This window comes from Zootoca vivipara, chromosome 1 (genome assembly GCF_965207765.1).
Source record: "Zootoca vivipara chromosome 1, rZooViv2.hap1.1, whole genome shotgun sequence".
Lineage (NCBI taxonomy): Eukaryota > Metazoa > Chordata > Lepidosauria > Squamata > Lacertidae > Zootoca > Zootoca vivipara.
Genome location: NC_142582.1, coordinates 59,042,360 through 59,065,068, shown reverse-complemented (window position 1 = coordinate 59,065,068; position 22,709 = coordinate 59,042,360). Strand labels below are relative to the sequence as shown.

Below are 22,709 nucleotides of genomic sequence, written 5' to 3'. Positions count from 1 at the left end.
CATGACAAAGCCGCTTCTGGCAAACCAGAGCAGCACATGGAAACGTCGTTTACCTTCCCGCTGTAGCGGTTCCTATTTATCTACTTGCATTTTTGATGTGCTTTCGAACTGCTAGGTTGGCAGGAGCTGGGACCAAGCAATGGGAGCTCACCCCATCCCAGGGATTCGAACCACCGACCTTCTGATCAGCAAGCCCTAGGCTCTGTTGTTTAACCCACAGCCCCACCTGGGTCCCAACTAACCTGGGCTGGTGTTAGTTGGGGTGTAATGACATCTGGAGGGTACCAGGTTCCCCATCACTAGTGTATGCTTTTGTGGACTCAAGCACCCTTCTTTGGGTGTATGAAGTGAAATCTCAGATAAATAAATGAGAAAAATGTGGGGTGGAAGTTGAACAGCACTGAGATGCAAACCACAGTTGGTGGTAATTACAGCTTAAATATAACAGGCACACACAGCGGAGTGGTGATAATTACTGAGATGTTTGTATTAACACATGTTGATGGGCAGGAAACCATTCACAATAAGCAGGTGTCCTATTGGTAAGCTCCCACGGGAGGTAGCGATGGCCACCAACTTGGATGGCTTTAAAAAAGAATTAGGCAAATTCATAGAGAATAAGGCTATCAATGGCTACTAGCCATGACGGCTAGGTTCTACCTCCATGGTCAGAGGCATTATGCCACTGCATACCAGTTGCTGGAATCCCATGTGGGCAGAGTGGTGTGCACATGCCCTGCCTGCATGTTTTCCACAGGGGTCTGTCTAATTGGTCACTGTGAGAACAGCATGCCTCACCAGACATGATCCAGAAGGCTCTTCTCATGTTCCTGAGCTCATGACTTACGGTCATCTCCAGTTAAATGGATCCAGAGATAGCCCTGCCATGCAGGAGGGAAGTGCTTCAGGCAGAACCGGGAAGATAAGGGAAGATGAAGACAAGGAATTGATGCTTTTGGTGCAGTGAGACAAAGCTGGTACCACTCCAGTCAATTCATTTTATCACTTTATTGTTATTATCCAATGCAATAACTTACACTTGCATAACTCACATTGTTTCTGAGTGTAGTCTTGAGACCCTGTGCTTGAATGGTTTTATAGGTAAGCCAATAATGCTGGGTCTATGAGCTGTGATTTGAAGCACTTCCCTGAAGCATTGCAAAAAAAGCAGGAGTGATTTGCAGCTGCAAAAGAAGTCATGTCACTTTGATACAGCGCTTTTCTTTTCTTTCTTAAAAAAGACCTTGAATCTTCCTTCAGTTCAATCACAGTTATCCCTATCTTCTTGCAGGGAGGCAGCCAACTCTGTGCTTTAGGCTGTTCTTTATTTTCAAACATATCTCTGAACGATTCGGTTACAAACAGCATCCCTTCCTCTTGTTGTACTCCTCCAGATGCAATGCCTGCTCTCTTTGCTTGTCCTCATGTGCTGTCAGCAGTCTGCAACACACACAAAATAGGAGGTCAGCACAGAAGGGACAGGCAAATCTTGGCACTAATCTCAAATGGGGGGGGGGGAGCATACATGATTTCAACGTGAAAGGATGAGTACTCTAGCATCACACTGACAATCCAAAAAGCCAAACTAAGCTTTCTGTTCTTTCAGATACTTCCAGTATACCTTAAAGCATCCTAGTCCACAAATGGCAACATGATTATCAAATACAAATCAAAGTGCATCTTTCGCAACTTATTTGGGAGGGAGCAAGTCCTCCTTAATGGGGCATACTTTCAGAGTGTGCATGTGTTTGTTTGGACTTCACATCATTTTGAATTCAAGTATTCTCAATAAACTGGCTTATGGGTTAATACGTGATACCTGCTGAGAGAAACTGACCTTTTTGGGGAATCTGCAAGTTAACCCAACAGGCAGAGCTGGTTCAGCCAGTAGACAGGGTGAGGGCGCTGCCTCAGACAGCAGAAGCCCCCTGAGGCGACACCCCACATGCAACCTGCCTGCCCGGCTGCCTCTGCCAGCAGCGAAGAAGCGTTTCCAACATCAGTGTCAATTTCAGACAAGTTTGAGTCATTTCAGGCAAGATCTTGCCTGAAAACACACAAGATATTGTGGAGTATACAAGATCTCACACAATTTTCAGTGAGATCTCACTGAAATCAGCACCAATGATGCTGCTGCTTCTCCACTAGTGCCAGATGTGGTAGGGTATGCAGTGGCAGCAGAGTGGGCTGTGCAGGTAATGGTGGCAGCAGCAGGTATCGTGGTGGCGGTGGGAGTGGCAGCAGGGCCAGCAGAAGGCGGTATTTCCAACAGGACAGATCTCCAGCATAGATCTGCTCCTGTCAGGAACTCCCAAGACAAAAGCAAGAGACAGAACCTTAGCAAAGAACAAAACTTATATAATCATTACATTGGCCATAGACCTCCCCCACAATCCTTCCATTCTCCAAACACTAAAATGAACTGCTAACATTCTGCCTTGTGAGATTGTGGTGGTGAAGTTCTATTGCAGGAGTGGTTAACCTGGAGGCCTCTAGATGTTACTGGACCCCCAACTCCCATTGTTCCTGACCATTGGCCATGCTGGCTGGGGCTGATGGGATCCAACAGCATCTTGAGAGCCACATGTTCCCCAGCCCTGTTGTATGGTATCTGATAATCTTGCAGTCTTTAATATATAACCCGACAGAGTCTCCACCCTGTGATAAATGGAGTTTAACTAACATTTGCAGTGTGGCAGTGCTCAAAGCACATGAGGCAACTGCAAAACACAGAGGAAGAAATAATCTCCACCCACTAGACTCTTACTGTTTAACTGGAACCAACACACTGCTATGTTTTGTCATCTGTTGCTGTTTAACCATGACCAAGCCTAGCAATTTTGCTGCAACTGGGTGAGAAACTGAAGTGGCTTCTGCTCCTTTTCCAGTTTTATGGGAACTGTTTGCACAGACCTTGCCATGTGCAGCATGGGCTCCTGAATGTTATAGCCAGTCCTTGCACTGCACTCATAGAAGACAGCTTTATATTCCTGCAAAAAGAGGGAAAGAAGGCAGAAGGTAACTTCAATCAACAATTGTCAGAGTCTGCCACTGGAATCACATTTCTCCCCTTTCTTGCTATACCCATTAATATATTCAAGGTTGACCTTCATGAAAACTGAAGATACTCTGCCTTCCTAAAGGTTCCTTGCTATCTCTCAATGAGGTACCTAATTTATGTAAATCACTCACATTGAGTTCTTTTTGGTGGGGGCCTTTCACAAAACCTTAAACAGTCCAAGGTAACATTCTAAGGTTTGAATACTGGAAGAAGGTTTTGCTCAGGAATGCTTGAGACACAGAGGTAATTCACACATAGCCCTGAGCAGCATGAATTTTTCCCCAGGTCCCTACTTCTCACATACCTGATTCTCATACTGTTCTGTTATGATCTGTAAAACACATTCATTTACCTCCCGGTGTCACCAACGCTTAACCCCAAACAGGTTTACTCTGTAAGGAGACTGGCTTCCAAAGTGATGCCTTATGATCGACTATTCCCAAGGCAGATCCTCTACCTTGAAATATTAATTCACTTCGTTCTGTATAGAACCATCCTAGAAAATATTTTCATGCACAGAACAACTCCCTTAAGTATTTCCAAATATTACCATCAGTTATGGAAGATGCCATAAAGTTTGTTAGCAGTGAAGGAGATTGGTGTAAGGAGGAAAGGGAGATACAGAGAACCAGACCTTTGCCAGCCTTTCCCCCTCAGCCCTGGAGACTTTGGGTTCCTCTTTGTCTGCTGTATCCATTTTGTTTCCAACCAGAAATATCACTGCACCATCTTCAATCCCATCCTGAAGAAAAGAAGCCATAAAACAATGAAGCGTGTGCTCATAGGCTAATTCCTACACTCGAATATAAGAGTACTTTACGAGAACACCTGATCATTTTCAGTTTAGACAATGACTAAGCAAGGTTCTAGAACTAGGTTAAATAGTGATCCATAAAGATTGTGATCATTATAATAACTTACATAAGTGCCTTTCATTTTGAGAAGAAATACTAAGTTGGTTCAATCCAATTTGTGCTCTTAGGGATCTGAATAATTTGCACATTCTGAATAAGGAACACTGGGGATAAACTTATCATATTTTTTATTTAAAGAAGAGTCAAGTTAATGCTTTACCTCAATATTTTTTGGCATGCTTCAACTATAATTAAAGTCAACACTTGAGTACTGTTAAGGTTAGGCTACCTGCCAAGCAGAAAAGGCTCAATTTAAGGAAAGATTATTTCTCTTTCTCTATTAGCTCTCTCCTTTACTCAGGTTAGAGCCAACAGGGATTCCTCCTCAACCTTTCTCCAGATAGATGAATAGGCTAACTGCACAGCCACACATGCTCCCTCTATCCCAAAGCTCCACAAGATTCCCAGCTTTCATCACCACAAGTTTGTTGCCCTGTTATGCGACTCCTTGGGCCAGACTGTTGCTGTAAGGAGGACCATACTTTCTTCCTCTGGGTGGCTTGAATGGGGTGTGTCCATACACTGACACCATTTGCTAGTACCGCAGTATCAATTAAAAAAAAAGTTATGGACAGTAAAAGGCCAGGTTATCTGTGTTCCCTTCCAAGTTTATTCTGACCTGGATACAACTCATCCAGTTTCGGACCGCCATGAAGGAGCACTCTGCTGTGATGTCATACATGACCAGGATGCCATCCACTCTTCGGAAATACTGCTTGGTAATACTCTGGAATCTAATGCCAAACAAAATCTGAGAACCTTAAATGCATTCGTATCTTGACAGACATTCCACTACTCCTAACTGAACCTAGATTTGGACTCCCTCTGTGTGGTCTCTTTATTGCTAACAGCTCAAAACGGAGGCCTGTCTCCACTTACAAAATGGAGCACATTCCAGTTGTTTCCTTTGGAAGGCTGAGCCCTCCATAGAAGCAGCCTGGAAGAATTGAGGATTTTCAACTGGGCAAGGTATTGGGTTACATGCTGACAACAGCTTCCCAAGCAATGCTTGTGCCAAAACAGTAGGTATCACAAAGGAAAAGTTTTGAAAGGGGCCATAACTCAATAGCGGAGTGTGTTCTTTGCAGGCAGAAGTTCCTAGGTTCAATTTCTGGCATGTTTCGTTTCATTTCCTTTTGAAGAACAGACATCTACTTAAAACTCTGGGGAGCTACTGCCAGTCAAGAGTAGACCAGGGGCCTCCAATGTGATGACAATAACCCTTTCCCCTGTTGGAATTAGACTTGAAGACAGCATTTGATTGCAGCCAATATAATAGGTTGTGGTGTGTTCCCAGAGGTTGAAAAAAGGTTGGCCACTCCTGCCATAGGCAATACTCAGCTAGCTATGCAAATAGTGTGTCCTGGCAAAAGGCAGCTTCCTGTGTACCTCCTAGCATTGAGGTCTGGCACCACTGTAGTTGGTCTTGTGCAATGGTTGCTGTGTCATCTGGACTGATCCTGTTGTTTCTTTCCCCCCCTGCCACCAGCAGCAAAGAGCACAAGGAACACAGGTGGTGGTGTGGTCTAAACCACAGAGAATAGGGCTTGCCGAAGGTCGGCGGTTCGAATCCCCATGACAGGGTGAATTCCCATTGTTCAGTCCCAGCTCCTGCCCACTTAGCAGTTCGAAAGCACGTCAAAGTGCAAGTAGATAAATAGGCGGGATACGGCGGGAAGGTAAATGGCGGGAAGATACGGCAGGAAGGTAAATGGCGTTTCCGTGCGCTGCTCTGGTTCGCCAGAAGCAGCTTAGTCATGCTGGCCACATGACCCAGAAGCTGTCTGCGGACAAATGCTGGCCCCCTCGGCCTATAGAGTGAGATGAGTCCCTCTGCTTCATATTGCTCTCTCCTCAAGATAAGTTTTATTTTAAATGCCCACTCATACCTTGGTCATCAGGACTTGCTACACATGTTTGTGTGCAACATACAGTACTTCCATTTTTCTAAATAAAACTAAGTGGTCAGATTCCAAGAGTCTTTCATGCAAAAAAAAAAAAAAAGTACTGGATATGTGAAGTATTACACTAGTCAGTTATTGCTGTTAGTGTTCAAGAACATCTGGAAATTTTGGAAGAAGTTTCAAGTCTCCCTTCATGGATCAATGCCTTGTTGTGGCGAAGGGGCTTGAATAACTCAGAGAAGCTATGAGCTATGCCATGCAGGGCCACCCAAGATGGACAGGTCATAGTGGAGAGTTTTGACTAAACGTGATCCACCTGGAGAAGGAACTGGCAAGCCACTCCAGTATCCCTGCCAAGAAAACTCCATGGACAAAGACAACAGGCATATAAAAGTTATGACGCTGGAAGATGAGCCCCTCAGGTCGGAAGGCGTCCAACATGCTACTGAGGAAGAGCGGAGGACAAGTACAAGTAGATTCAGAGCTGATGAAGCGGCTGGGCCAAAGCCGAAAGGACGCTCAGTTGCGGATATGCCTGGAAGCGAAAGGAAAGTCCGATGCTGTAAAGAAAAATATTGCATAGGAACCTGGAATGTAAGAACCATGAGTGGAGGTAAGCTGGATGTGGTCAAAAATGAGATGACAAGAATAAATATCGACATCCTGGGCATCAGTGAACTAAAATGGAAGGGAATGGGCGAATTCAGTTCGGATGACTATCATATCTACTACTGTGGGCAAGAATCCTGTAGCAGAAATGGAGTGGCCCTCATAGTCAACAAAAGAGTGGCAAAAGCTGTAATGGGATGCAATCTCAAAAATGACAGAATGATCTCGATACGAATCCAAGGCAGACCTTTTAACATCACAGTAATCCAGGTTTATGCACCAACTACCGGTGCTGAAGAAAATGAAATTGACCAATTCTATGAAGACCTACAACACCTTCTAGAAATGACACCAAAGAAGGATGTTCTTCTCATTACAGGGGACTGGAATGCTAAAGTAGGGAATCAAGAGATAAAAGGAACAACTGGCAAGTTTGGCCTTGGAGTTCAAAATGAAGCAGGGCAAAGGCTAATAGAGTTCTGTCAAGAGAACAAGCTGGTCATCACAAACACTCTATTCCAACAACACAAGAGACGACTATACACATGGATATCACCAAATGGGCAGCATCGAAATCAGATTGATTATATTCTCTGCAGCCAAAGATGGAGAAGCTCTATACAGTCAGCAAAAACAAGACCTGGAGCTGACTGTAACTCAGATCATCAGCTTCTTATAGCAAAATTCCAGCTTAAACTGAAGAAAGTAGGAAAAACCACTGGGCCAGTAAGATACAATCTGAATCAAATCCCTTATGAATACACAGTGGAAGTGAGGAACAGGTTTAAGGATTTAGATTTGGTGGACAGAGTGCCTGAAGAACTATGGATGGAGGCTCGTAACATTATACAGGAGGCAGCAACGAAAACCATCCCAAGGAAAAGGAAATGCAAGAAAGCAAAATGGCTGTCCAACGAGGCCTTACAAATAGCGGAGGAGAGGAGGCAAGCAAAATGCAAGGGAGATAGGGAAAGATACAGGAAACTGAATGCAGATTTTCAAAAAACAGCAAGGAGAGACAAGAGGGTCTTCTTAAATGAGCAATGCAAAGAAATAGAGGAAAACAATAGAATGGGGGAAACCAGAGATCTGTTCAAGAAAATTGGAGATATGAAAGGAACATTTCGTACAAAGATTACCATAATCAAGGACAAAAGTGGTAAGGACCTAACAGAAGCAGAAGACATCAAGAAGAGGTGGCAAGAATACACAGAGGAATTATACCAGAAAGATATGGAGGTCTCGTACACCCCAGGTAGTGTGGTTGCTGACCTTGAGCCAGACATCTTGGAGAGTGAAGTCAAATGGGCCTTAGAAAGCACTGCTAATAACAAGGCCAGTGGAAGTGATGATATTCCAGCTGAACTATTTAAAATTTTAAAAGATGATGCTGTTAAGGTGCTACACCCAATATGCCAGCAAGTTTGGAAAACTCAGCAATGGCCAGAGGATTGGAGAAGATCAGTCTACATCCCAATTCCAAAGAAGGGCAGTGCCAAAGAATGCTCCAACTACCGCACAATTGCCCTCATTTCACACGCTAGCAAGGTTATGCTTAAAATTCTACAAGGCAGGCTTAGGCAGTATGTGGACCGAGAACTCCCAGAAGTGCAAGCTGGATTTCGAAAGGGCAGAGGAACCAGAGACCAAATAGCAAACATGCGCTGGATTATGGAGAAAGCTAGAGAGTTCCAGAAAAACGTCTACTTCTGCTTCATTGACTATGCAAAAGCCTTTGACTGTGTCGACCACAGCAAACTATGGCAAGTTCTTAAAGAAATGGGAGTGCCTGATCACCTCATCTGTCTCCTTAGAAATCTCTACGTGGGACAAGAAGCTACAGTTAGAACTGGATATGGAACAACTGATTGGTTCAAAATTGGGAAAGGAGTACGACAAGGTTGTATATTGTCTCCCTGCTTATTTAACTTATATGCAGAATTCATCATGCGAAAGGCTGGACTAGATGAATCCCAAGCAGGAATTAAGATTGCCGGAAGAAATATCAACAACCTCAGATATGCAGATGACACAACCTTGATGGCAGAAAGTGAGGAGGAATTAAAGAACCTTTTAATGAGGGTGAAAGAGGAGAGCGCAAAATATGGTCTGAAGCTCAACATCAAAAAAACCAAGATCATGGCCACTGGTCCCATCACCTCCTGGCAAATAGAAGGGGAAGAAATGGAGGCAGTGAGAGATTTTACTTTCTTGGGCTCCTTGATCACTGCAGATGGTGACAGCAGTCACGAAATTAAAAGACGCCTGCTTCTTGGGAGAAAAGCAATGACAAACCTAGACAGCATCTTAAAAAGCAGAGACATCACCTTGCCGACAAAGGTCCGTATAGTTAAAGCTATGGTTTTCCCAGTAGCGATGTATGGAAGTGAGAGCTGGACCATAAAGAAGGCTGATCGCCGAAGAATTGATGCTTTTGAATTATGGTGCTGGAGGAGACTCTTGAGAGTCCCATGGACTGCTAGAAGATCAAACCTATCCATTCTTAAGGAAATCAGCCCTGAGTGCTCCCTGGAAGGACAGATCGTGAAGCTGAGGCTCCAATACTTTGGCCACCTCATGAGAAGAGAAGAATCCTTGGAAAAGACCCTGATGTTGGGAAAGATTGAGGGCACTAGGAGAAGGGGACGACAGAGGACAAGATGGTTGGACAGTGTTCTCGAAGCTACGAACATGAGTTTGACCAAACTACGGGAGGCAGTGGAAGACAGGAGTGCCTGGCGTGCTATGGTCCATGGGGTCACGAAGAGTCGGACACGACTAAACGACTAAACAACAACAAATATTCAGTATCACAGTGTGCTTTTAGGGCTCTTTATGGATCTAAATCTCACAAAATCCTTTACCTTTCCTGCCCAGCTGTATCCCATAGCTGCAAAAGCACCTGCGTGTTGTCAACCATCAAGCTCTTCACCTGATAATCAATGCCTGCAGGAGAAACAAGAGGAGTCTAAGGCCAGGATAGCACAGTGGGCAGAGCATAGCTGCCAAGTTATCCCTTTTTTTAAGGGATTTCCCCTTATGCTGAATAGGCTTCCTCGCGAGAAAAGGGAAAACTTGGCAGCTATGGGGCAGAGTTGGACTTTGAATCTGGGATTCCCAGGTTAAGCATGTCTGCTTGACTCCTTTTGTGACTTTGGGCTTGGGACGGGGCAACCTTAGCTGCAGTTCCCAGCAGTTAAAGGGGGGCAATGAACTCCTTCGCAGTACTGTTGTGAAAAAGGCACCACAGAAAAGCCTGTAAAGCATAATCACAAATTAAAAGTGCTATAGAAAACAGTAGATGGTCAGGGCTGGAAAAAGGGGGTGGGCTTGCAAATAGGTTCATTATTTATACAGAGTGGGCTGCAGGTTATTTTCTTGTCTGCTTGGACAGCATGTGCAGCATCTGGTATGCTACCACAATTGGAAGTTAAAAGTCTTCCCAACGGCCATCAGTTAGTAGGGATTTGGGAGTTAATGCCTTTAAATGTTCTTAAGGCACTAAGACAGAAAGTAGCCACCATTTGCTCTTATCACCATCCCTCCACCAGTCCTCTCATCCATCCCCTACCCCCCCCCCCCCGCCACTACCTGACACAGAGCAAAGTTAAGAGTCCCATGATCACAGCAGCAAAGGAGTGGACTTGACAAGAGGCCTGGTGAAGGAACAGACTACATGCGTCCTGCCATTGTGCCTTTCAAAATATATATAAACCTTGCCTCTGACTGATTGGTTGTGATTTGAATTAGCACCTAGCTTGTCCTTATCCATTTGTAACTATTCCAAAAGCCCCATTAAAAAAAATCTCAACATTAGTTGACTTTAAACATTATACTGCTAAAGGAATACATAGTGTGGAATGTCCATGGGGAATAGTGCCATGTTTACAGTAGTACTGAAAAGGGGGCGGGTGTAGTTCACAAATATTTATGCTGCAGAAGTTGTTGAGCACATGGCACAGGCCTCACTTAAGCACTTCTTAAATTCCCTTATGTCTCTCCTTTCTGCAGTTTGGGAGCCTCAGTTACCAATAGTTGAGCTGATCCTGGCCAGGAATCTATTGTAGCAGAAGCGATGGATGAAGGTGCTCTTGCCAACTCCGGAATTACCAAGAAACACGACTTTGAAGACACGCTCAGGAGAAGAACTAGCTGGCTCCAATATCTGGATGCAAAAGTCATTATCAAGGTAAGAATGAAAAGGAAGAAGAAAAGTTTATAGAGCTAGTTGTATTTAAAACATGGCAAGGAACAGACAGTGGAAACACTAATATGAGCAAATTTATACCCACGTTCATATCTGCACAACCAGTTGCATAGACTGAGGCTATGTTCAGAAATTATCCCCACTTCTCACTGCCTAGAAAGCAGCTGCATAAAGATCAGGAGTAATACTCAAGCTCACATGGTCCAGCAATTTTAACCTCACACAATCAGGGAGATAATGTGTTTAAATAAATGTGGGATCTCCTGATCCAGTCATTCATGTCTCCCCTATAGTGAAGTGATGGCCTCCTCCCCATCTCACCTGGAGTACAAAATATCTGTACAGAGCCTGTGAATATTCACCTATTCATCAGAGCTAGCTGAAACAATTTTCAGACTATACCATATGGGAGGAAGCAAACGCTGAAGAGCAATTTAAAAAATATCCGCCTGCTTTGCAACGTTTGGCCCTGAATAGATTCAGGAGGTAAACAAAAATTTCCAAAGGTTTTGCTGATGGATTTTCTTGTTTTTCTCCTTAGCATTTTTGTTCAGTGTCATTTCAAAATTAGAAAATATTGCTACCAGGAATGTAATATGCATATTAGTGCGGGAAGCTAATTGTCATGTCCCTGACTCTAAACAATAGGCAAGTTGCTTGGAAGATTGAATCAATTGAGGCTGTGGCTGCTATACTACTGGCTGAAGAACAGAACGAGGCTACCAATTCTGAACCCAGGGGTGATGGTTGTCAACATGTGGACCCTAAAAGCAGGGAACTTCATGGCCACTCCCCATGAGCCTGATTCATGCAAGGAACCAAGTACATCCCATTCCACAATGCCTGCTACTGTCAGATGCAGGAGGACTCCAGGCCAGGGGGTCCTTGTTTTAAAAAGTCACAGGCAGGGAAGTAGACAGGAGAGGTAAGTACGGTGACAAGGTTGCAGTCAAACTTCAGCTTTTTCCTGAGCAAGTTGCTCACTTTGAGCTCTCCAAGGTACTGAAATGCCAGTCTTCCTTCCTATACCCCAGCGTGACCTGTGGACTTCAACTTGAAGTCAGGACAGGCTATTTAGTATACACAAATAAGCCCACAAATGAGTCACGATTCAATGACAACAACAAAGACAATTCATAAGGTTAGTATTCCCCCACCCCCCAGCTAGACTCACCAGAGTTTCATTACCAATGGACAGCCTTCTTGGTGATAAATGAAGATAATTAGGTTTGTTGGTCTTTTCTCTCTGGACTGTGCTGGTCTTCATCAGAGACTTTGGCTTCCCAACATTTCCTGCTGTTTCCTGCCTCTCTGTTTTCCTAAGAACCGCATATTCCTCTACAGATGAATTAATTCCTCTTCCCTGCTTCAAACTTGCAGTGTTGGGCAGGAAGAGTTTACAGTTTTTCTCGTCCAAATAAAAATCTTTTGGCAGGACAAGAGGAGTACTTCTTGGAGCAAACTGCCTGTGCCAAGGCACACAAACGATGGGAAGAAAAGTTCAAAAGCATCAGAACAATCAGCATCAGCATTTAAAGAAAACTTACCCACACTTTCATGTAACTTCAGCACTGATGAGGACAGGAAACCAACAGTCTTAAAATGTGAGGAGGGAGGAGAGGAGCAGCAGCAGGTATATCAATGGGTTCCAGAATCCTTATGGCATATCCACACTACAAATGTATGCTGGTTTTTAAATTAGTTTTGCCTCTTGGGGCTCCACTAGATGGGACACTGATAATTGTACTATTGGAGGGGCTCCAAGAAGTGTCAACACCCAAAGAAATGAATGCATGAACAAAAACAAACAAACAATTAACATGTGGAGGTATGGACAGGGCCAGAGGCAATGCTCATAATTTTTGGCAAACTACCTTGATTTTCCAATATGCCTATCTAGTCCTGCTCTATATTTACATATTACCTTTCCTTTGCCCAGACAGGCACCATCCCAAAGGAGGCCAGAGCTGCTCACATGGTTCAGAAATGTGTGAAATAACTTTGCTTATGGTGTTCTGCCCCTCCTCTCTAAATGCATACTCTGTAGGAAACTTGAGGGTGTGTATATGTTGAATCTCATTATCAAAATTAGACAGTCTCATTCAGTCACCAGTGCCCCACAGTCCCAAGTTCATCAAAGGGCAATTCCCCAAGGATACCCATTGCCTCAACCTTAGTTCAGTTGAAGAGGAGAAAGGGAGAAAACAATGTGACCCAACAGACTGACTGTGGTGACTACAGATCGACAGCATGCAGTGGGACACAACACAACACATTCAGCTCTGACCGTTTGACTGGCTTCTCCTCCACTAGGTATTTGCCTATCGCTGACCCCTTCTTCAAGAGGGGTCTTTTGCTTTCAAGTGCCTGAAAATTAGAGAGAGCAATTTGGAATTCGTAATCTAAGTAAATTAAGAAAAAACAACCACATGTCACTTTCGGAGAGGCTCTCCAACAGTTAGTCAAGATTACCCCAGGAGCTGCCATTTTGTGGCTGATGAGACATTAAAAGGTTTTTCAGTTTGGGGGTTGGCACACAGAAAGCACTCAACTTACTTCAGTACCCCAATTGTTATTTATATTTATATTTAAATTCCAACAACAAAGAATGCATTCTCAGGATGAAAGTACAATTTCCCAGCTTTAAAATGCATCCCAGAGATGTGACAGTTCTGCACCCTGCTTCCAAGGTTGTGTGGATTGCTCACAACAGATTAATCATAATGGCACATTTATTGTGCTGAATATGGTTTAGAATGATGAATCGAAAGATTATTCATAAATATATTAGTTTCATTCAAGTGGGTTTTATTGTGTGCTTTGGGCAGACTCAGAACCCAGTCTTAACCATCTGATTGGACCTCTAAATGTCTGTCATAATACAGTCATACAAAACAAACACTTTACGCAATGGAACATGAGCACAAAAGAGGCAATTGTTTCCTGGCTGTTTCTTTAGCTCTTGCCAGCTTTTATTGGCTCAGTGTAACATTGACATTTAAAAAGAGATGATAAAGAAACATTGCATTGCAATGACAGAACACACAAGCATGAAATATTTGATGAGAACGATAACAGGGTGCATGGCATTTTATTATGGAAGTCTGGATCACAGGCTCACATTCCAACAACAGCATGAATTCTGCAGTATTTTGCCATCACAATATTTGTCGTAAACACATACCGAAGACACATATACTGTAACTAGACACATGAATGAATGGGTTGTACCTGCTCCTAGCCTTCTGGAAGGTGCAAGCAGGTTTCTCATTAAAGGACACACAAAGGACAAGATTGTACATGGCATGCAACTCCCTCTAAAACTTGTGGATACATGGACTTGGGGAAACTCAGTTTTGATTCATAACACACAGCGGTACAACCAGGCACAGTACAAAATGCACAAGCTCAAGGCACTATGTTTTCAAATAACAATTTCAAAATTAACTTCAGAATGTTTAGGGTGGTAACCTGGATTAATGAACAACTGGAGACCTGAAGGGATTGGCAGAGGAAAAGAAGATGCAAGGACCTGAGTAGGCCTCTGCAGCCTTGGAACTTTTAAAGGTTATCAGCAGAATTTCCACACTGTGATTCAACTCTTCTAGTTTTGCACAGTATCTCAGGGCCTTACTAGAGTAAAACTCTTTTGAAATGCTTTTAGAAGCATCCGTGAGCAAATGGAGTGCCTGATTGCTTGGTCCAATCTGAGAACTCAGATGCGCCCATTCCAGTCTCTTCAAAAGGATGAGGCAGGGGGCAAATCACTGGCTGGATCAATGTCTTAGCTGCACTTCGCCATGCAAGGCAACCGCTGTGCCTTTTAACTCTTGTCTTGCCTATGTACTGTGCTGGCTGAAGCATTAAAGATTTTGGCAGAAACCATCCAGCAGGCCACTTCCTCCCATTTAAATGTACATGGAACAGGAAGTCCGATCAGATCTCTCCCATGTTCCATCTAGTTTGGCCTTCACCCTCACAGTGCCAAATGATTTCCAGTGCTGGCATTTATGCGTAAACAGTCTTGGCGTATTTAGAAGATTTTAATACTTCACTATTGCTAGGTCTCCCTGTTATATGCTGAAGCAGACTTGGAAATATGTCTTGCAGCACTGGCAAACTGTCATAAACCTGCAGGCAAGAACAAGCCAGATATCACCCCTACAGAATGATGCACTGTTAAACTCTGGCAACCTGATTGGTCCATCATTATGTCACAGTGAATGAAGACTGGTACTGACTACCAACCAGGAATATCTAGCTAAAAAACAGTACAGTTGCAAATCTAATGGCAACAGAAACATCAGGCTAGGAAGGCCATTCAGGCTTGAAAACCAAAAACCTCACCAGATCTACATTATGTCAGTACACCCCAAGTGTGCACTGGCATTTGTGCTCTTCTCTATCTTAGAAAAGCAACAGCCAGCGGATACTCTTTAAGTAGATTCAAAAGAGGCACCAGCTGCTGTTGTCTGCTTTGATAAAGAAACAAACAAATAGATCCAACAAACAGACACAAGCATTGCAGTCCTGGACAAAAGAGAAATATACGAAGGACCCGTCATCAAGAGGCTTCAAGACAGGAAGTTGCTGCTGCATCAGCAGACATATTTTCTCCTTGGTAATTCTCTTTGATGGTAGAAAAAGCTGTCTAGAAACACCATACTTTTTTTAAAACTAAGGCAAATAGATATCTTTTTTTTCCTATTCTAGTGCACACTCTTGCAATGGAAAGATTGCTGCAAATTGCAGTTAGCATGAGCAGGTGTGTGTGTGTGTGTGGCGCTGTGTGCATATATAGTTGACAGGAACATAACGCAACATATTTTTTCCACTAGAAAAATTAGAACTCAACTTCCTTCATTCCAGTCCCTCCAGCGTAGCTGTTGTTGGTACATCTTGATACAAGACTGAGGTTCAGAAAAAAGGGGGGGTGTTTAAAAAAATACAAACAAATAAGGATCCTTTTTTCCATTAACTGAAGGTTTACATTTTACTTCAAAAGTCTGATGTGCTAACTCTAAACCATGCAACCTGCCTTTCTGTAAGCACAGTCCACAGTGCTATATTATTTGTTTCAGCACTAGATCAGCCTGCAGATTAAATCTGCAGAATGACTGTATGCAGATCAAAAGCTTGGTCCTTTTGAATTCCCACATCAGATGCAATCTGCATGAAGAGTGGTGGGTGCCTTTCTTCCCAGCATCCAACAGAAGCTCCATCTCATTAATATTTACTTTTCAAAGAGGATCGGACAACAAAAGCCACTGTAGCTTGCCTGGAGCCCATATTCCACTGGAGAACAGAGATAGCAGACTGTCAAAGGGACAATCCAGCAGCTACTTTGACATGTGAAGAAAAAGCAATTTATGTCCATATGAAGTCTCTCCACTTCCCTCCATGTCATACTGTAAATTGCTTTCAATGTGACCCTCCTCAAGAGTTCTAAAACGTATCCCATGGTGCAGCATGAAAGGGATGCTCTTCAAAAAAGCCATTAAAGTGCCAAATGAGATCTGAGAACTCACTGCATTGCTCTCTCTGAATTGCAACTGCAGAAGACAGTTTCTCCCTGTTGCTTATGCTGCATTTAATGATCTCATTGAGACTATGGAGATCACATGCCCCCAGATTTATCTGGAGATGCAGCCACAGGCCTAGTAATCACAAAGATGAGTTGTGGGAAAGCCAGAGGGCCAGCCCATTCATAAGGCAAGGTAAAGAAGCCACCTCTGGTGGTGGAAAAACAAGAGGCGTGTCCCACCGGCTCTCCGGCTGCCCCACCACTTCCACTGCAGCTGGAATGCTCTCTTCTAGGCGAGTGGGAGGGGAGAGGCCTGCAGCAAAGCTTTGTAGAACAGCTCACACTTGCTCAGCTTTGCAGCTGGTCTCTCTCCACTCCTAGGTAAGCAAGGCTTCAGTGGGGAGGCAGCAGCAGTGTGTGTGGGGGGGGGGACACCTCCTTGTTTCACCCTCAAATGGCGAAACAGGATGGGCCACCCATGGACAGCCAGGTGCACAGATGTTTGCACTTCCCTCTCCTTTTTACACAAAAACATACATAGCAGCTTCAATAAAAACATTCCTGCACCCTATGCTTATACAACACAAAAGGCTAGTTGATCGGCGTGCTTTCTCTTTATACTTCATTCCTGCCCTGCATTTGTGCAGCAGGGAAATCAGCAGCAAGAGTGTCACAGTGGAAACAAAAACGTCTTCTTTTGGCTCATCTTCACATTTTGGTTGTCTGCCTCGCTACTCTACGATCAAATCTACTAAGTGGTATGTTTCGTGGACATTCCATCTCTCCTTCCAAAAACAAACTGCCCAGGGATGGAAAAGGCCCATTCCAGGAGCAGGCCAAAGTAAGAGGCAGAAACAGACAAAAAGACATTGTTTTCAGTCTCTTAATTGTGGTCTGCATGACAATGGAAGCCTAGAAGGATATAGGCACAAGGTGATATAGCAGAGGAACTATAGACTGGAATGAGGCAAGGCGGTTCCAGAGAAGAATTCCAGACTACCCTGCAGAATGGTGGTGGTGGGAAGAGAAAGAATGTAACTGGGTGTTCTCCAAGCTAGATGGCAATGGCTCAGCCTTAAAACATGGAGGTTCAGCTATGGTTCCTCTGAATGGAAGCCTTAGTGTACAAAGTTCAATATGTGCAAAAGATTCTTTCCCTCTCCATGTCGGAGGGACACCCAACTGTAGACGCTTTCCTGTAGAGTCAGGAGCCAGCAGTCCTTATTGCCCCATTTGTAATTGCCTGGTTTAAAAATGTGCAGCTCTCTCTTAAGGTTAGAGATACCCAAAAAATAATAAGAAGTTCACGTGCAGGCACTACAGGGTTTCTCAGTTAATGCCCCCCCTGTAAATGAAATGACCCCAAGTGATGGCAGCAGCAGCAGGCTGCAAAGGGGAGGCGACGGGGGATTAGAATTTTCTTTCTCAGACTAACCAGCTTCTTGGCTTCAAAGGCATCTCTCTCGTCTCGCAGCTTCTTGTTCATCTCCCTGCTCCAAATGAAAGAAAGACACACTGAGGTAAGTGGTGGCAGTTGCTCTACACATAACTATGGTAGGGAACTAGCAACCCTCAAAGAGAAGTGAGAAAGGGGAGAGACCACTCCTGTTCACAACCACAAATCCCCATTCAGGTTTCACAGAAGCTTCCTGTGGCCTAAATCTTCACTGCAGAAATTGCTTTGGTGATGCTCTCAGACATTACTTTAGCACCATCTATTGCCACTGGGGACCTGAATCACCCACTGGGGACCTGAATCACCCCTGTACAGCTTGCTGCTTAGGTCAAGTGGCAGCCCTGTGAGTCTGGCCAATTCTGCTGGTTTTGTTTGAATAGCTGAGATAACACCAATGAGCTTTTTTTATTCTGTACCTCCCTATACAAGGCAGATGGTGAAGAGCAGATGCCAAGATGCCCCCACCTTTACCTGAGCAGTTCCAGTTGTCGCAGGAGGCTTTTCTTTTCTTTCTGCATATTCTTAGAGACTCTGAATACATCCCTACATTTAAAAGGGGAAGGGGGTTAATGTTTTAAGGGTTACAAGTTTTGTCCTGTGCAAATGTTGATAATATGACCCAAATGCCAAAGCTGCTGGCAGCAATCGAGGGCAGGGGGTGAACTAATTAAATTAATACTGGGTTAGGAGCTGACTCCCATTCCTGTTCTCCATGACTTGCTGATGCAAAGTATCGTTCTCTTGACTTCCAAGAGAAATTCCAGCTGAGGACCAAATTTACATGCACCCTTTTTGCACCCACCACACTGCTCTGCTCCCCAGTCACTCCACCTCCCAAAGTAGCCTTCCCTGTTAAAAATGAGCCATCAGTCTATGTTGACATTATTTTTATTATTATTTTGAACTGTATGCAGACTCTGCATACTGCATATTTAAGTTAAAATGCCTACATCAGCTCTAGATTTATTTTATTATTACTAAAAACAACAACCCTGTACCATTTAGGACTTTTTATCTGTGGAGAAAAGGTGGCAGAAGATCTACCTACTGGGATCCTAATGTTCTGCAGGCATTACGTCCAATTTCCTATCTCGGTTTATAACTGAAGTCATGTTTTGGCCAATTTAGTATTAGAAAGTAGATTTACTCTTCAATAAAGCAAAAGGTTGCCCAATTTGCAGTGACATCATACATTTTTGAACAGTAATCTGACTGATTGCTGTGGAGATCAGTGTTATTGTTTGCTGCATTGTTTGTTCTCAGACTGGTAGGAGCCATGGTTTTGACAATACAATATTTGGATTGACCTTTTATGGTGAACTGCTGTGGAGCTTGCTTTCTGAGCCATTTCTATCATGGTCTTCTAGGAAACGTAACCAGGAAAATCATTTTTATCTCTAGTTTATACAGAGCAGGGCTAGACCTTCCAGATATCATTGGACTCCATCTCCCATCATCCCTGACCATTGCCCATGCTGACTGGGGCTGATGGGAACTGAAGTCGAAGAACATCTGAATGGCACAACGTTAGCTACCCCTGAGAGAAGAGGAATCATGTTACTATCTCAAGGCCACATAGGAAGTAGTTTTGTAGAAGTGAAAAAAAAACATCATGCATGTTCTAATCCTTTAACTCAGTTCTGGAAGCTAGAAAGTGTTTGTGCTTACAGACCCCCTTTAATTTTATTTCATAAAAATAATGTAACACTTGATTGTAAAACAACAACAACAACAACCTCAAGGTGGTTTTCCACATATCTGGGTACGGCTTGCCTAAACAAAAACACTTTTAGCAGGCACTGAAAAGAGTACAGCGAAGGGACCTGTCTGATGTCAATAGGCAGAGAGTTCAAAAATGTAAGTGCTGCCACACCAAAAGATCAATGTTTTACAAATGCAGACCAGGTATTATGTGGCGCCTGTAAACAGTGCACTTCTGCTGTTTGCAGTAGCCACATAGCTATTCATTTCTACATTCTGTAGTCCCACTGATTAACTAATTAGCGTAAACCAGCATTACACAGCAAAAGCAACTGGCACGTTTCATTGCACGTTCTACAGCCCCACCCCAACACACCTGTTTTTCTGTTCCTGCTCTAGCTGGGCTTCTTTCTGCAGCTGTTGCAGGTGACCTCGGGCTACCTCCAGCTCCCATTTGCTTCTCTCCAGTTGGTCCAGGAGATTGTCGTTCAAGATTTTCAGCCTCTCATTTTGCACCCGCATTTCCAGCTGCTCTGAGCTCTGGGACTGTAACTGATGTTCCAGCTAAAAATATGTAAGAAATCAAGATGAACAGATCTGACAAACCAAAAGTACAAAGACATCAGTAGCCAGTGTCTGCAAGCGGCTTTGAGCTGTAGGGGAGGCAGAATAAGAATATGTTAAATTAAAAAAAACAGTTGTACAATGGAAAACAGAAAACAGAGCAATACATCTGTTTTGTTTTGTTTTTTACCTGCAGTGCATTCAAGTACATTAATAATGATAACATGCTAAGGACCTGAACCAATGGATTTAAGTTACTAGAAAGGAAATTCCAACTAAACATCAGGAAGAACTTTCTCACAGTAAGGACTGTTCGACAGTGGAAGCAATTCCCTTGGAAGGTGGTGAACCTTCATTGGAGGTTTTTAAGCAGAGGTTGGGGGCCATCTGTCATGGATGCTTTAGCTGAGATTCCTACACTGCAGGGGTACAGTAATTACCATGGTATCAATACTCCAAAGACCTTCTAGCTGCATTTTCATTCCCTATTGTGTGAAGTGGTCCTTTGTGGTCCTAATCCAGGCACCCCCAAACTTCGGCCCTCCAGATGTTTAGGACTACAATTCCCATCTTCCCCAACCACTGGTCCTGTTAGCTACGGATCATGGGAGTTGTAGGCCAAAACATCTGGAGGGCCGCAGTTTGGGGATGCCTGTCCTAATCTATATGCCTGTTGGGTCACATGAGTGGGTAACCTTAGAGTCATAGAATTGTAGAGTTGGAAGGGACCCTGAACTGAGAAAACCCATATGGGGGGATTCTTAATCCCCTCTCTGTTGCTTTGCTCCAACGTAACTGCTCTTTAATTTTTAAACAACCCAGAGCAAATACTGACACTGGACTTACTCAAACAGCACCAATAACGCAAATTACACAGTGTTATCTCTCAGCCGCATTCCTGTAAGAGGATATTATGGTACGATGATAACGTCATGCGCAAACAGAGCAGATGGCTTCCCTTGTGTTGGTGGAGATGGAGTCACCTGTTTGGAGCTAAAACATGAATGGTGCTGGAATCACATACTAAGGTTGTGGGCCTTGGAGGTTAAAGGGGGACACTGTGCATTTTGCAAGTAGGGCAGCAAGCTAAAAGGGCCCTCACAGCTGAAGGTCAAAATCCTGGAAGGAACTTGGCACAGCAGCATGAACTCCAATGACAGAAACAATTTCTGAATGTTTGTCATGTCAAGGCTGTGTAGATGAGCCTCAAGCAGGACTGTGCAGATGAATCTAAAGGTGCAGAAAAGGACAACCCAAATTATTGGTGGGCTGGAGCAACTCCTCTATGAGAAGAGGTTACAATGCTTGGGGTTTTTTAGGTTGTCGGGGAAAGGACAGTGGTTGTGGTGGGGCCATGACACAGGTTGTTTCATACAATGCACAGCACGGAAAAGAGAATTCCCCCCCCTCATAGATTACCAGAATCCAACATCATTCAGGGAAGCTGAAGGGTGGGAGAGTCAAGGCAGCCAGAAAAGAAGTTCTTCACAAAGTGCAAGGTTAAATTATGGAATTCACCCCTATGAGAAGTGGTGGTGTTGACCATTAAAAGGGAATTAGACAAATTCCTGGAGGATAAACTATAAATGGCTAATGGCTACTAGGCATGATGACCATATGTTTGTGTGTGTGTGTGCAGAGCAGTGTTTCCCAAACACGGGTCTCCAGCTGTTTTTGGACTACAATTCCCATCATCCCTGACCACTGGTCCTGCTAGCTAGGGATGATGGGAATTGTAGTCCAAAACCAGCTGGACACCCAAGTTTGGGAAACACTGGTGTAGAGCATGTATTAGAGGCAGCATGTGTCTCTGTGCACCAATTGTTGGGGAATACATGCGAAGGAGAGTGTTACACTCCTATCCTGCTTGTGGGCTTCCCATACTGGACTGGAGAGGCCTTTGGCCTGATCTGGCAGGGGCTCCTATTGTATTCCTACAAGTCCCTTAAGCCACTGAAGAAAAAGGATGGAGAGCTAAAATAATCACAGGCAGCTCCTACACTGGGGCAAGGAGCCACTCCAAAAAATTACTTGCTCCCCACTTTACAGGGCACTGCCTTCCCGACAGCTGACGCATACAGTGTTTGCATTTTTCCTCCTTGAGCCCACCTAGTCTGTCTGGTGCTGATGTGGGGTGGGGAGGAAAAGAGTGAGAATAAGTTCCCTTCCCTAAAGTAGCTTATATACTGGGGGGCACTCGCATATGTCTACTCATCACTTCAGGGCTTCCAATGATTTGCAGAAGTGAAACATCTGGTCACAGTGGACTATGCAGTGCAGTCTGTTTCCCCACAATGAAGGCTTTTGGCACTGGTTTTTCTTGTAACACCAACAGGAACCAGCAGGAACTTGGGCTAAGGTGGCATCTCAGGCACTAGATCCCAAATCCAGCTCTAGCCCTGTACATGTGTAAGACATAGCTGCCAAGTCTCCCACTGAAAAATGCGGGATCAGCAGTGGTGCGGCACCGGAAGTCACTTCTACGCATGTCTGGACATGCGTAGAAGCAACTTCCGGTGCCGGCACTGCCCAATTTCCAGTGCCCAGACATGGGCAGAACGGCACCTGAAATGGAGCCTACCTGCCAGGTAGGAAATCTGGGGGATTTCCGGGATTTTTTTCTATTCGGGATAATAGCAGGAAACGGATTAAAATCCAGGGGTTTCCCACGAAAAATGGGAGACTTGGCAGCTATGGTGTAAGAAGCAATGACTTTTGCGTCAAAGGACACAGCCAGCCAGTTCAACGGGACCTGTGTAGACAATGCAG

At 44.1% G+C, this 22,709-nt stretch overlaps 1 protein-coding gene across 13 annotated transcripts in view; it reads right to left on the bottom strand.

Annotated features, from left to right (window-relative positions):
• Nucleotides 1–993: 993 nt before the first annotated feature.
• The window catches only part of CRACR2B (calcium release activated channel regulator 2B), a 47,243-nt gene continuing 25,527 nt past the window's right edge, over nt 994–22,709 (bottom strand). For 9 of the 13 annotated variants that reach the window (XM_088653232.1, XM_088653227.1, XM_088653213.1 and 6 more), the window contains 11 exons: nt 19,753–19,940; nt 18,147–18,218; nt 17,655–17,709; nt 12,983–13,062; nt 11,870–12,161; nt 10,518–10,653; nt 9,353–9,434; nt 4,595–4,709; nt 3,696–3,803; nt 2,914–2,990; nt 994–1,440 (listed from right to left, as the gene is read on the bottom strand). In XM_088653232.1, the coding sequence (XP_088509358.1) occupies nt 1,356–1,440; nt 2,914–2,990; nt 3,696–3,803; nt 4,595–4,709; nt 9,353–9,434; nt 10,518–10,653; nt 11,870–12,161; nt 12,983–13,062; nt 17,655–17,709; nt 18,147–18,218; nt 19,753–19,940 (1,290 nt within the window). In that variant the 3' untranslated portion in view covers nt 994–1,355. Of the gene's footprint in view, nt 1,441–2,913; nt 2,991–3,695; nt 3,804–4,594; nt 4,710–5,956; nt 6,069–9,286; nt 9,435–10,517; nt 10,654–11,869; nt 12,162–12,982; nt 13,063–17,654; nt 17,710–18,146; nt 18,219–19,752; nt 19,941–22,709 lie in introns of those variants that run through there. The other 4 variants (XM_088653257.1, XM_088653255.1, XM_088653259.1 and 1 more) reach the window with 4 other exon arrangements.